Source organism: Triturus cristatus, chromosome 8 (assembly GCF_964204655.1).
Source record: "Triturus cristatus chromosome 8, aTriCri1.1, whole genome shotgun sequence".
In the NCBI taxonomy this organism is placed as follows: Eukaryota; Metazoa; Chordata; class Amphibia; order Caudata; family Salamandridae; genus Triturus; species Triturus cristatus.
Genome location: NC_140591.1, coordinates 1,128,556,782 through 1,128,570,841, shown reverse-complemented (window position 1 = coordinate 1,128,570,841; position 14,060 = coordinate 1,128,556,782). Strand labels below are relative to the sequence as shown.

General features: G+C 43.4%; 1 protein-coding gene across 2 annotated transcripts in view; it reads left to right on the top strand.

Moving 5' to 3' along the window:
- NPAS2 (neuronal PAS domain protein 2) overlaps nucleotides 1–14,060 on the top strand; it is a 491,193-nt gene that overhangs the window by 158,377 nt on the left and 318,756 nt on the right. For both annotated transcript variants that reach the window (XM_085622764.1, XM_085622765.1), the window contains exons 2-3: nucleotides 2,772–2,825; nucleotides 11,621–11,769. In XM_085622764.1, the coding sequence (XP_085478890.1) occupies nucleotides 2,772–2,825; nucleotides 11,621–11,769 (203 nt within the window). The remainder of the gene's footprint in view (nucleotides 1–2,771; nucleotides 2,826–11,620; nucleotides 11,770–14,060) is intronic.

The following is a 14,060-nucleotide window of genomic DNA, read 5'->3' as shown; positions in this document are numbered from 1 at the left end:
ATAGTGATGTGAACAAAAAGTACACTCTACTGCATTCTTAGAGTTTTACAGGAAAACATGACTGCTGTAGTGGGCATACTCCAAAAACTCTGAAAACATCTGAAAACACCCTCATCTACCGAGTGTTCAGCGTAATTGGTGTAAAAGTGAAACATCTCATTGAGAGTAGGCTTGGTGACACTTTTAGGGACTTTGGCACTGCAACATGTTCTATGTTAGAATGCTTGCCACTTGGTATGCAAATAAATGTTCAGGAGCAATTCAGGAACTTTTATTTTACAATGCATGAGAAATGGCTTGCAATGATGCATAGAAATGTCCCTTCACCAACCATGGCATTTGACGTCAATGAAGCCTCACAGTGGTACTCTGCACAAGTTCTAGATCCCTTCAGTAAAGGAGAATTTTCTCCAGACTTTGAAAAGTACTGCTTCATTTTCGACCGCTTACAATAACTCTAAGGGCATATGCACCCAGTTCAACACATATGTTGCTGAACCTGTCCCAGAGAATCACAATCCTCAGATGCACCAGTATTGGCATGAAAAGCAATGTCAGTGGCCAGAGTTAGCAAATTGTGTACTAGCTGTTTTGGCGTTGCCAGTCTCAAGTGCCAATGTTGAGAGGGCCTTTTCACAGATAAAAGTTAACATGGGAAGGTAAGAGCGAGCGTGCATGACCAAAGACTCACTGAACAAGTATTGTAAGGTGTACTACAATAAGTTTGATTTGTAAAAATATATTTGGACCTCAAATACACTGTAAGTACACTGTCTATATGCCATGCACTATCAGTGCAGAAAGCAAGCAATAATAAAAGCAGAACGTCCCATAAACAGCAGAATATTTTGATATTTTTAATTGTGCGATAATATGTAACCACTGATAGCCGTTGTTTTTATAAGGTATTAAAATCACTGGAAAACACTCTAAAAAAAAAAACACAAGAATTTACCAAAAATAGAAACTGAAAACAGTAATGCCTAGTTATCTTCAACGGCTTTCCCATATGCATTTTTCCAACACTGCGCTATTGAGTTTTTTCCTGGAGCAATGCTAAAGTTGGCCAGGAAGTTCTAAGCAATCTGTTTGCCTTGGCCTAACCTGCCTAATGCTGCCTCACCAATCCCCTTTTCATTCTCAATAACTGTGAAATATATGCACTAATTGAGAACAAAAAAATGCTAGAGTAATATAAAGCTACATTTATGGTGACTCTGTCACTTAGTGCATGCAGTTTTTCAGATAATCAATCTCTCCTCCCACAGACTTAGGCCAAAAACACAGACTGATTGGCTCCTGGTTTTTAAGGCGGGAACTGAGAATGTTCAAAGATAAAGAGGCTATGTTGCTTATCAGATATGCCTGTATGCCAAGGACTTTGCCTCCCACAAATGTATAAGTAATTTGTAATGAGTTGGTAGTAAGACTGACACTTTGCATTTACATACCAGCTTCTTTCTCAAATCCCTTGTGTTTAGTAGTTGTTGAATTCCCTGTTGTTGCTTAGTAATGCATCAATCAAATGCCAGACATCAGAAATGTTCTGCACGAGAAGTGTTGGGTTTACTTCAAATTGTGAAATAAGCATAACTTTGTTGGCAAATAACATTTTTCTACTATGTTCTGAAGATTTGTAGTCCTAGGACCAACCAAATAGCACACAGTTTTGTTCTGTAATGTATTCATTAAAGCAAAGTCTCTATAATCCATCATATAAACATCTCTTTAAATTTGTTGTCATTATTGGGCAGATCACGTACAAAATTGTGCATGGATTTGATATTTTTTGAGGTAAAAGCTATAACAGTTCTTTGAATCTGTCTGTGGGGAATTGCTTAGTGCTTCATGTTGTTGTAATATATAGTTTATCTTTCGTTGCTGCTTTTGTCATGAGACTAAATAACAGGTTGCTCAACTAAGTAATATACTGCCACCAACTTTTGCCATAATTAAATTCCAAATAACGCTCGCTTAAAACTGTTTGTTATCCGGTTAATAAAGCACAAACATTTATATACTGTCGACCAACTATTTACCTGTTCTGCCACCTGGTGAAGCATTAACTTCCTAGAGGCCTATTACAAACGGACGGATTGGGATGGAGGAATACCGTGTGGCTGGAAATATTCGTTTTTGGGTGGTTTACCCATACCAAAATCCAGCTATTACTATTTAATCCACAGGGATTGAGGATTAACAATGTGCCTCCAGTTTTCTCAGGTCACGTAATGCATGGTATTTTCTTTTCCATGCTGATTAATGCTCCCACTTCCTATCTATGGAGGTGGGGGAGCTGTGGGGCCAGTGGTGGGGATGGGGAGAAGAGACAGGACAGGCTGTGGGCTGGCAGGAGAGGAGAATAGTATACTCCCTGCGTGCCATAGGAGGAAGTCAGGCAGGGGCCAGGGCTGGGTTGCAATTGCAGCCCAACCCTCGTGTAATTTTACTGGCCAGATTGACTTGCTGGTAAAAATCAGGTTCCCTGTTCCGACACCTGTGATATCCAAATCGGGGTACCACCCCTGGATTTGTAGTTGCGCAGAGCAGTATCCCACATGTGGATACCTCTCCATTGACTCACAATCAGGCCCCTAGCATATTTGGAATCTCCACTAAAAATCCTTTATGACTTCTAAGGGGGGTACTCTAGGAGTTGCACAGTAGATTAGGAAAAGCAGACTATGATGTCTCTGAATTTTAATGGAAGAGCACCAAACCCAATGTAGAACAGTAGTTGCTGACAATTGTTATTTTGTGTTTTCTGCCAGGCAAAGCTGCATAGACAGTCCCATGGATGACGACCAGAAGGACCGAGCAAAGAGGTGAGTGGCAGTAGTGTCCTGAAGGGACTTCTCAGGTGCACCACGAGGAACAAGCAGAGGCAACCCAGTTACATCTCATTTTTTTATTCAAGGAGCTGCAGAGGTGCTGACACCTCACTGGAAGCAGTAGGCATTCACTGAAAACACTTGCATATCATTACATTCCACAGTCTAAAGCTACATAGACGGACAAGAGAAGACGCACATCTAGCAAAAGACACCATAGTGGTCTTATTGTCTCTGGTTCAATAAATACCAACTATGGTTTCTTCCTCATACACTTGCTTTTTATGCAGAGCAGTGATTTGCAGGTACATTGCATTTCTGTAGATCTAAATATTACTATTTTACGCAGTAAGTTATGTTTGGCACAGCACTGACATGCACACCTAATGTGGTGTGAAGTCATTAGATATATAGTACATGAATTTTCTATGTGTTCAGACCAATGATTTTCTTGGCTCTGTGATATAAGCAATGCTATGCTAAAATTATCTTTTTCTTCCTTCTATGATACAAACATCCAACTGCGGATCACTTACTCAAAGCACCATTCTCAGCTTAAATATGAGAATTTATTTTATTAAGTTAAACTTTATTGAAAAACTCTAGCAATTAAATAAGAAACAGTTCTTAAAGAATCACATTCGAAAATATGAAACGTAGAAGTTTATTGCCCCTGACCAATAGTGATAATAAGGTTAATATGTAACAGATAAAGCAACAAGAAAGTCATTTTTTAAATATAAGAAGAAACTGAGGATTAAAATAAAAATAGATACATGATAATTGGGTTGTTAAACCATAAATATCACTGTATCACGTCTTCCAAATTAGTCAAAGTTTGTAAACTATAATGTCATTGTTTAAAGCTTTAACCCCTTCGCTGCCAGGCCTTTTCCCCTCCTGTGCCACGCCATTTTTTGGCTATTTGGGGTAGTGCGCGCTGAGGGCCCTGTAACTTTTTGACCACATAAGGTATCCACGCCAAATTTGCGTCCTTTTCTTCCAACATCATGGGGATTCTGAAGGTACTCAGGGTATGTGGATTCCCCTGGAGGGGTCACAGAAATGAGCCAAAATACAGCAAAATTTAGTTTTTTGGGGGGAAAATTGGAAAAACTGGCTGCAAATGAAAGCATCTGGGTTTTTCCCTGCAAGTATTATCAAAAAAGGGTTTGTGGGGCTGAAATCACCATTTCCCCAGCTTTTAGGGGATACCAGACTTTTGTCAGAAACCCAACATTTTTTACACAGTTTTGGCATTTTTCTGGGGCATAGCCTATTTTTGCTATTTTTTGTGCTTTCGACCTCCTTCCAGTTAATGGTAGAAATGGGTACAAAAGCAATAATGGATCCTGGAAAGCTATACATTTTAGAGAAGTAGACAAAATTCTGAATCCAGCAAGGGGTCATTTGTGTAGATCCATCATGGTTTCTTTATAGAAACTAACAGTTAAATATAGGATAAATTAAAAATTTGTTGAAAAAAAGCGCCTTTTGTGTCAACGTTTTCACCTGTAACTTCTTCTAATTTTGACAGCTCTTTGAAAGTAATATACCGTTACATCCGCTGGACATTACTGGTTGTGGGGAAACTTGCAATGGTTTTTTATTATGTACCGGGTATATAGTAATTATTCTGTAAAAATGTGTACATGGAAAAATCGGTATGAAAGACACCTATGTATTTCTGAAATGGGAACAAAAAATAGAGTTTAGAAACAGTAGATATTTGCACATTTCCGAAATTGGGAATACTCATACTAGCATGAGAATTATCAGTCATTTTTTAGAATGACTTCATTTTTACACAATGTCTTTCATTTGGAAGGCAGAAATGCATCGAAAGTCAATAGGTAATAACAGTTCCTTTACAAATCTGAATTACCCTAAGTCTCCCGAGAAAAATGGTACCTCACTTGTGTGGGTCAGCCTAGTGCCTGCAACAGGAAACGGCGCAAAACACAACGTGGACACACCTCAATTTCGCTGTGAAAAATGACCCTTTTTTGGCAAAGTGCTTAGCTGTAGTTTTTGAACCATAGCTCTGCCGGCACCTAGGGAAACCTAGCAAACCTATACATTTTTGAAAACTAGACACCCAGGGGAATCCAGGATGGGGTAACTTGACTGCCTCCCACCAGGTTCTGTTACCCAGAATCCCTTGCAAACCTAAAAAAGTGCCAAAAAAACGCATTTTCCCCACATTTCTCTGGTGGAAAGTTCTGGAATCTGCATGGATCCATAAATTTCCACCCACCCCGCGTTCCCCAAAGTCTTACGAGAAAAATGGTACCTCACTTGTGTGGGTCAGCCTAGTGCCCGCGACAGGAAATGGCGCAAAACGCAACGTGGACACACCTCAATTTCGCTGTGAAAAATGACCCTTTTTTGGCAAAGTGCCTAGCTGTAGTTTTTGAACCATAGCTCTGCCGGCACCTAGGGAAACCTAGCAAACCTATACATTTTTGAAAACTAGACACCCAGGGGAATCCAGGATGGGGTGACTTGACTGCCTCCCACCAGGTTCTGTTACCCAGAATCCCTTGCAAACCTAAATAATTGCCAAAAAAACGCATTTTCCCCACATTTCTCTGGTGGAAAGTTCTGGAATCTGCATGGATCCACAAATTTCCACCCACCCCGCGTTCCCCAAAGTCTTCCGAGAAAAATGGTACCTCACTTGTGTGGGTCAGCCTAGTGCCCGCGACAGGACACGGCGCAAAACGTAACGTGGACACACCTCAATTTCACAGCGAAAAATGACCCTTTTTAGGCAAAGTGCCTAGCTGTAGTTTTTGAACCATAGCTCTGCCGGCACCTAGGGAAACCTAGCAAACCTATACATTTTTGAAAACTAGACACCCAGGGGAATCCAGGATGGGGTGACTTGACTGCCTCCCACCAGGTTCTGTTACCCAGAATCACTTGCAAACCTAAAAAATTGCCAAAAAAAACACATTTTCCCCACATTTCTCTGGTGGAAAGTTCTGGAATCTGCGTGGATCCACAAATTTCCACCCACCCCGCATTCCCCAAAGTCTTCCGAGAAAAATGGGACCTCACTTGTGTGGGTCAGCCTAGTGCACGCGACAGGAAACGGCGCAAAACGTAACGTGGACACACCTCAATTTCACAGCGAAAAATGACCCTTTTTTGGCAAAGTGCCTAGATGTAGTTTTTGAACCATAGCTCTGCTGTCACCTAGGGAAACCTAGCAAACCTATACATTTTTGAAAACTAGACACCCAGGGGAATCCAGGATGGGGTTACTTGACTGCCTCCCACCAGATTCTGTTACCCAGAATCCCTTGGAAACCTAAAAAATTGCCTAAAAGACCACATTTTCTCCACATTTCTCTCGTGGAGAGTTCTGGAATCTGCGTGGATCCACAAATTTCTACCCACCCCGCGTTCCCCAAAGTCTTCCGAGAAAAATGGTACCTCACTTGTGTGGGTCGGCCTAGTGCCCGCGACAGGAAACGGCGCAAAACGCAACGTGGAAACACCTCAATTTTGCTGTGAAAAATGACCCTTTTTTGGCAAGGTGCCTAGCTGTAGTTTTTTAACCATAGCTCTGCCGGCACCTAGGGAAACCAGGCAAACCTATACATTTTTGAAAACTAGACACCCAGGGGAATCCAGGATGGGGTGACTTGACTGCCTCCCACCAGGTTCTGCTACCCAGAATCCCTTGCAAACCTAACAAATTGCCAAAAAAAACACATTTTCCCCACATTTCTGTGGCGGAAAGTTCTGGAATCTGCGTGGATCCACAAATTTCCACCCACCCCGTGTTCCCCAAAGTCTTCCGATAAAAATGGTACCTCACTTGTGTGGGTCGGCCTAGTGCCCGCAACAGGAAACGGCGCAAAACGCATTGTGGGCACACCTCAATTTCGCAGTGAAAAATGAACCTTTTTTGGCAAAGTGCCTAGCTGTAGTTTTTGAACCCTAGCTCTGCCGTCACCTAGGGGAACCTACCAAACCCACATATTTCTGAAAACTAGACACCCGGGGGATTCCAGGGAGGTATGGCTTGCATGGATCCCCAACGTTTCCTTACCCAGAATGACCTGCAAACCTCAAATTTAGCTGAAAAAATCACCTTTTTCACACATTTTTGTGTGGGAAAGTTGTGGCATCACTGGGCTGACACAAATTTCCTACCACCCAGCGTTCCCCCGGGTCTCCCAATAAAAACGGTGCCTCACTCGTGTGGGAGGCCCAAGTACCCGCGACAGGCAAGGGCCCAAAACGTATTCAGGCGACATGAAAATTGCCTACCTCAAAACGACCTGGTTTTGCAAGGAGGGTCACCTGGGTGTTTGGCCCGGTGCTCGGCGGCCACCTAGGGGAACCTACCAAACCCACACATTTCTGAAAACTAGATACCCGGGGGATTCCAGGGAGGTATGGCTTGCGTGGATCCCCTAAAGTTTCCCTACCCAGAATGCCCTGCAAACCTCAAATTTAGCTGATAAAATCACGTTTTTCACACATTTTTGTATGGGAAAGTTGTGGCATCACTGGGCTGACACAAATTTCCTACCACCCAGCGTTCCCCCGTGTCTCCCGATAAAAACGGTGCCTCACTCGTGTGGGCTACTGCCCCCATCTGCCCCCCAGGGGGGGCAAAAGACTAAATAATGCCCAAATAATTTGGGGGGGCAAAGGCCCTTGCCCAAGGGTCCGCTCCCCCCACCCTGGTGTCTAGTGGGTGGATCCCTGCTTGGGGATCGCTCTCCTGTGGCGATCCCCAAGCAGGGATCCACTGGGGAGATTCTCCCCTTTCCAACTATACCTCTCCCGTCTTTCTATGTGCTCAGGGGGCTGAGATAGCCCCCTGAGCACGTAGAAAGTGAAACTGAAATTAGCCTCTTGGCTCATTTCAGTTTCACTTTCACTGTAATGACGACGGCGCGACGTGCGCGCCGATCGTCATTACAGTGAAAGGGGGGTGGGGCCACGGGAGCTGGGGAAGCTCTTCCCCAGCTCCCGTGGCTATTTTGCATGAAAGGGAATCCCTCTGGTGCCCGCACCAGAGGGATTCCCCAGGGAATGCCTCATGACGAGCTGGACTCGTCATGGGCACAGCGCGACTGTGCTCCATGACGAGTCCAGCTCGTCATGGGCATACAAGGGGTTAACACTACATTTGTCAGATAAATAAAATAACAATAGGATAACAGTAGCATGTATTCAATGATACTACAATTGTCTAAGGAGGTTCACGGTTTTCTGTTGTAACTGATAAAGAAAAAGATGATTTAATGTATGACCACACAATCTCTTATTCTGACACACAAGACTCTACCATCCTTTGCGTGGAATGTTATCAACTTTCTTCTAGTTGAAGTTTAATTTGTAAAACATTCACTAATAGTGTATCAATAAATATGCCTAGCACAGCCGCGGCCCGTGCAGGTAAAAGCGGTCGGGCGGTTGAACAGAGTGGGGGGGGAGGATTTCGACACAGACGACCACGAGGGAAAATTAAATAAATAATTTCCCCTCGTTGTCACCTGTCAACCCCCCCCCCCCCCCCCGGGCCCTACCGCCCCACCCCCCTTACCCGCACGGGCCGCGGCTGGCCTAGCAAATGACGATGGATGAACCTCTTCAAGAAAACATTCTCCATGTGAAAAGGGTATTTTAAGCCACAACTTTCCCAAATTTTTCACCACACTGCATGTCGAAACTGGTGAGATTTTGAACAAATGGAAAACATGTCCATAATCGTCACTTTATGAATTGCAAGACCCAACCTTTAGGATATAATTTACTTATTAGGCTATAATGCAGTTGTGTGAGAAATTGGGTGATTGTTTGAAGGGGGTGAGAATCCTACTCAGGCAACAACCACAATCCTTGTCAAGGTGAGCCACGAAAGTCACTAAATTAACCTGCTCTTAACTCCCTGGTTACTTGCCACAAAAGCAGTCAGGCTTAACTTAGAAGCAATGTGTAAAGTATTTATGCAGCACTCACACACTAATAAAGTGAAAACACCAAATGAGTAAAATACCACACCAATTTAGACAAATTACAGTAAAATGTAATAAAGTATTTTACACCAAAATGACAAAAATCCAGTCAGTAAAGCTGGAGATATTGAATTTTAAATATTTAGATAACAGTAGCACCAAAAGGTGTAAAGTCACAAGTTCAGACTGACCGCAATAGAGCGCAGGCCAGGCACAGGACCAAGTTTGCCCCACTGAGTATTGTACCTTATGTCCTTTGTGCGGGGTCTTCGAGGCGTTGCTTTGCAGGGCTTTGTGTCAATTTGGTGGAACCTTCAGTTAGGCTGGTACCGCAACTTTAACCCCACTTCCAAGGGTCCAGGAATGGAGGGGCACCACTTGGAGGTCCAGACTCACTCAGGGTGGGTCCAGGTGCAGGATCAAGGTGATTGGGAGCCTTTTCTGTCCCTGAGGATCTAATCAGGAGGCCAGTCAACTAGCCCTTAAAGTCACTCTGGTAGGCCTGGGTGCAAGCAGAAAATCAGGTATCAAGCAGCGGGGCAGTCCACTGAGGGCACAAGGCATGTTTCAGGCAGCAAGGCAGTCCTTTATGGTGCAGCAGAGCAGTCACCTGAAGTACACAGCAGGCCACAGACATAAGGGCATCCTTCTGAGAGTCCTTCAGTAGGTCCAGAAGTGAGCTGAAGACTTGGTCTGAGGGTCCTATTTTTATACCTAGTGCCCCTTTTGAAGTAGGAGAAGCTTTTGGAGTTTTCACCACACAGAACTGTTTAGAAATTCCTGCCTCCCTGATTTGGTCCCAGGTTGTCTGGAGGCACAATGCCTTAGAGTGAAGCCGTTTGTGAGTGTGCTGAGGTAGCCTCTATGAGGGGCAAGTGTGATAGGTGACAGCTTGGTCCCCCCCATCCTGCCTAGATTGCCCATCCTACCACCACCCAGCCTCTCTATTGTGTGGCTGTCTGGAAGGAACACACAAAGGTCAACTGTCACTTACACCTAGCCATGTGACCAAGGAGCAGGCTGCAGGCAACAAATGGTTAGGACAAGAAAATGGCAACTTTGTAAAAGTGACATTTTCAGAATTGTGACTTAAAATCCAACTTTGCCATTAACTAGGGTTTTTAATTACAATTCTTTATAGACCAAACGCAAAATTTCTACCTGCTCCCAATCAAAAGTTATCACTCACTAAATGTAATAAGGTAATCCAATGTTATCCTATGGAAGAGGCAGGCCTTGCAGTAGTGAAAAACGAATGTTAACATTTTTTACTTCACAGACATGTAAAACATAAAAGTACAGGTCCAACTTTTTAAATACATTGCACACTGTCCTATGGGCTGTTTAGGGCCTACCCTAGGGGTGACTTATGTGTGTTAAAAGGAGGGGTTAGGTGTGACAAAGGTTTGTTTTGCCAGGTCGAACTGGCAGTTTAAAACTGCATGCACAGGCTGCAATGGCAGGCCTTAGGTATGTTTTAGGGGGCTATTTAAGTGGGCGGCATAATAAGTGCTGCTGACCCACTAGTAGCATTTAATTGACCAGCTATGGGTATATGTAGTACCACTTTACTAGGGACTTATAAGTAAATTAAATGTGCCAATTGGTGTGTAATCAAATGTTACCATGTTTAAAGGAGAGAACACTAAAGTACTGTTTAGCAAGTGGTAAAGTGTGCAGATTCCTAAGGCCAACAAAAACAAATGTCAGGACAAATAAGAGGGGTGAAGGCAAAATGTCTGGGGGTTCCCCTGCAGGGAGGGCGAGTCCAACAAATTGTAATAAGATAGATGGGATATCGATCAAGTTTGTGATGGAGTATCCATCTGCCAAACTTTAAATCAGGCCCATAGTTTTATATCCTTGCCAATTGCCACAATTGATCATTATTTAAGGTTGATGAAATCATCAGTTAGGTATGGTAGGAATAAATACCTATTAAGTGTCAAAAATATTTACTTTGAATTATGTGGTATATAAATGCTATTATTGTGCTGACTCACATAAGCTACTCTTGCACATACACCGAGGTCGAGTCTAGACACTTTTAAATCTCACTTTGTCTCTTGGAAACTTGTGTATTCCTTGAATCTGGAGGCGAGGTTCAAGCTTTCGTGCTGCTGCATTTGATCTCATCTCCTACAGCTCCCTGCAGGCAGGACACAGAACTCAGTCAAAAGGAATTAGTGATTGTTTGTGAAGTGCTCTATTCTCCTTCAAGATGTATTGGAAGAAAAACATGACCTCTTGCCCCTGGGAGCTGCATCCATGCACGGCGAGGCACACTGAAGGATTCACTAGGGCCATCCTGGATCCCGGCTCCAGCTGAAGGTTAACAGTGAAAACCAGAATCCTGCTGATTTCCACTCTGTTGCAGAAGTAGCTGTACAAATGTGGTGTTTAAGTCGGTTTTAGGATTTAAACCACGAACTAGATTGCACCAACATTCCCAGAACTCCTAAACTGCACTGGTTCAACTTTGTACCAACCTTTGCACCATCTGACAGTTTACAGTACTAAATATGGCTTTGCCCCTGAGCCAGCATTGTCCAGGTGCAGTACTATTTCCTGATGATCCTATTGAAGCATTGCTTTAGCAGGCTCTGTCACCAGTCATGGCCTAGCATTCAAAGATAGGCCTATGGTAAGGCAGACTCAGCTTCCACCAAGGTGTTGGCCATGAGTAGCTACTTACTGCCCATAGGAGCAGCAGATGTGACTTCACCGATTGCCATGGCAGAAGTGCAGAAAAATATTGCTACACCAAAGCTACACGCAACAAACTGTTTCCGCTTGTCATTGCAGGGCTTCACGGAACAAGTCAGAAAAAAAGAGGCGGGACCAGTTCAATATTCTCATAAAAGAGCTCAGCTCAATGCTTCCGGGTAGCAGTCACAAAATGGACAAAACCACTGTGCTTGAAAAGGTCATTGGCTTCTTGCAAAAACACAACGGTAAGCACACTGTTTTTTTTTACCAACATCCTTCTGTGACTATTTATCCATAGTATATGTACTTTAAAGCACTATTTTATTTGGCCTAAGAATTTGTTATTTTTCTGATCTATTGTGAATATACCTTCTGTATGCATCCTGCTACATTTTCTCCACTGAAAATGAATTGCAAATATTTTGTTAAAAATCTATTTTATCACGTTTGTCACGTAAATGAAACTTATCAAAAGCTCTGTAAACGGTGCCGTTTAAATTGTGGGTTCACTACAGAAGGACAGACATTCGTTGACATATGCCCTGAAAGCAGCAAGTAGCGAGACTTACCTCTCACACTCCCAGGACTAAAGAGGCTGGGCACTGTGCTTAGCGACCAGCTGCCAGAAAAAAAGCACCACATCTACAGGATCTGATATCTGACAGATGAAAACAGCGCACTGACATTAGTGGACATCACTTAACATGATGAATTTCACCCTTTCAGGCTTAGAGTGGCATATAAATTATGCACTAGGGAGCAGGGAACCCTACGTAGTTCCTACGATTAGATGGAGCGCAGTTTTTTTATATGGAATACTCCAGATCTGCTCGTCGGTGGCGTTCTGCCTGGCATCTGAGGCATCAGTCCGACCACCATATTAGGATACAGGCGGTCACACCGGTGCTTGCGGGAGGAATCCGCTCTACCATTGACGGGTTTAGGGAGCCCGTTGAGGTAAAGTGTGGATCGTAATCCCCAAAATGGAGGCAGTGCCTGCTCAGGTACCACTCTGGGGATTACGATGCATGTTTCCTACAGCCTTTCTAGAAAAGCAGTCGGAAACAGACTTTGGGGGTCCTAGCAGGGCCCTCGTCCCCCTGCGGCCTCTGCTATGAGGCCTGGGGGCACCCCAAACATCCACGCACCATATGGCAGGCACCATGCATGGCGCCGGCCACACAGTGAATGGATGTTTGAAAAGTGTAATTTTCCTATTGCGGCTTGTGCTGCTGCCCACAGTACAAGCCGCTATAGGAAATATGCATTTTCAGAACACCGTGAAGGCGGCCGCATCCTAATGAGGCAAGCGGGACCGCCGATTCCTTGTTGGGCGGTCCAGTTTTTTACATGATACTAGTCGGACAATTGTCCAACCAGCATCGTATTGAGGTCCAAAAAGTCTTGAAGCATAGGATTAGTAAGTGCATCCAAATTGTTATCATAAAATGCCTGGGATGGTCATCATATGACAGAGATTTCCACCACCACTCACCACATAAAGCCATAATCAAGTTACGAATGCCCAAAAATATCAAGGGTGGGACCAATAAATCAGGGATTCTATTATCCATGGATAGTCACAAATATGAATGAAACTTTATTGTGTATGTTTTTTAAAAACTTATTACAATGTCCATTAAGTTGAAACAAACATTGTATAAAAACATGAAGCATCATTACATTAAGTAGATACAAGGGATTCAAATATACTTTAAGATCATCAAAAATTATTAAAAAGTAAATGATAATCTATTCCACTTGACTACAAAAATACCTACTTTATGAAACGTCAACTTTAGTAATACTTTTATGGGGTGGTCTAATGCTCCTCAAATGCTAAAGTGCATTAGTGGTCAATTAAAATATGTATATTTAAGAAAATTATCCATTTGCCTTTATGTGCTCTATAGTGGCAATGTTTTTTAATTTGAGTCTTTCATAGGTTATATCCATAAATCTTATCAGCTTTCTAATATAAATATCTGATTGTGTTGAGAAACATGCTGTACTAGCCTCCTTTACTCTCCGCAGTGATAGTTTCCTAAATGATGGTAGTAAGTATTTGCTGCGACTATGATTCTAGTTTGAACAAAGACATTTATGGCCCGACATCCTGAGATTTCCTTCCGACCACAATATTTTGATTATGGCGGTCAGAGGGAAAACCGCAAGGGGATTCCGCTCCTAGAACCTGCCGGAACAGGAGCGATATAGTAATCCCTTCAACGACGGCGGAGCCAAGCTCGGCTCCGCCATCGGGAATACAATGTTGGTTTCTGACAGCCTTTCCATGTCGGACTTTCTGACATAGAAAGGCTGTCAGAAAGCGACATTGGGCTTAGGGGCCTAGGGGGCACCTATGGTGCCCACGGTGCCTGCCACACAGTGCAGGGATTTTCACAAACTCCCATTTCTCAATGGGAGCTTATGCTGCAGCCGGTTTCCGCCCACCGCACAAGCTCCCGTAGAGAAATGGGAGTTGTGACTGCACCATGAGCGGTCGCATTGTAATCAGGTGTGCAAAACCGTCAAC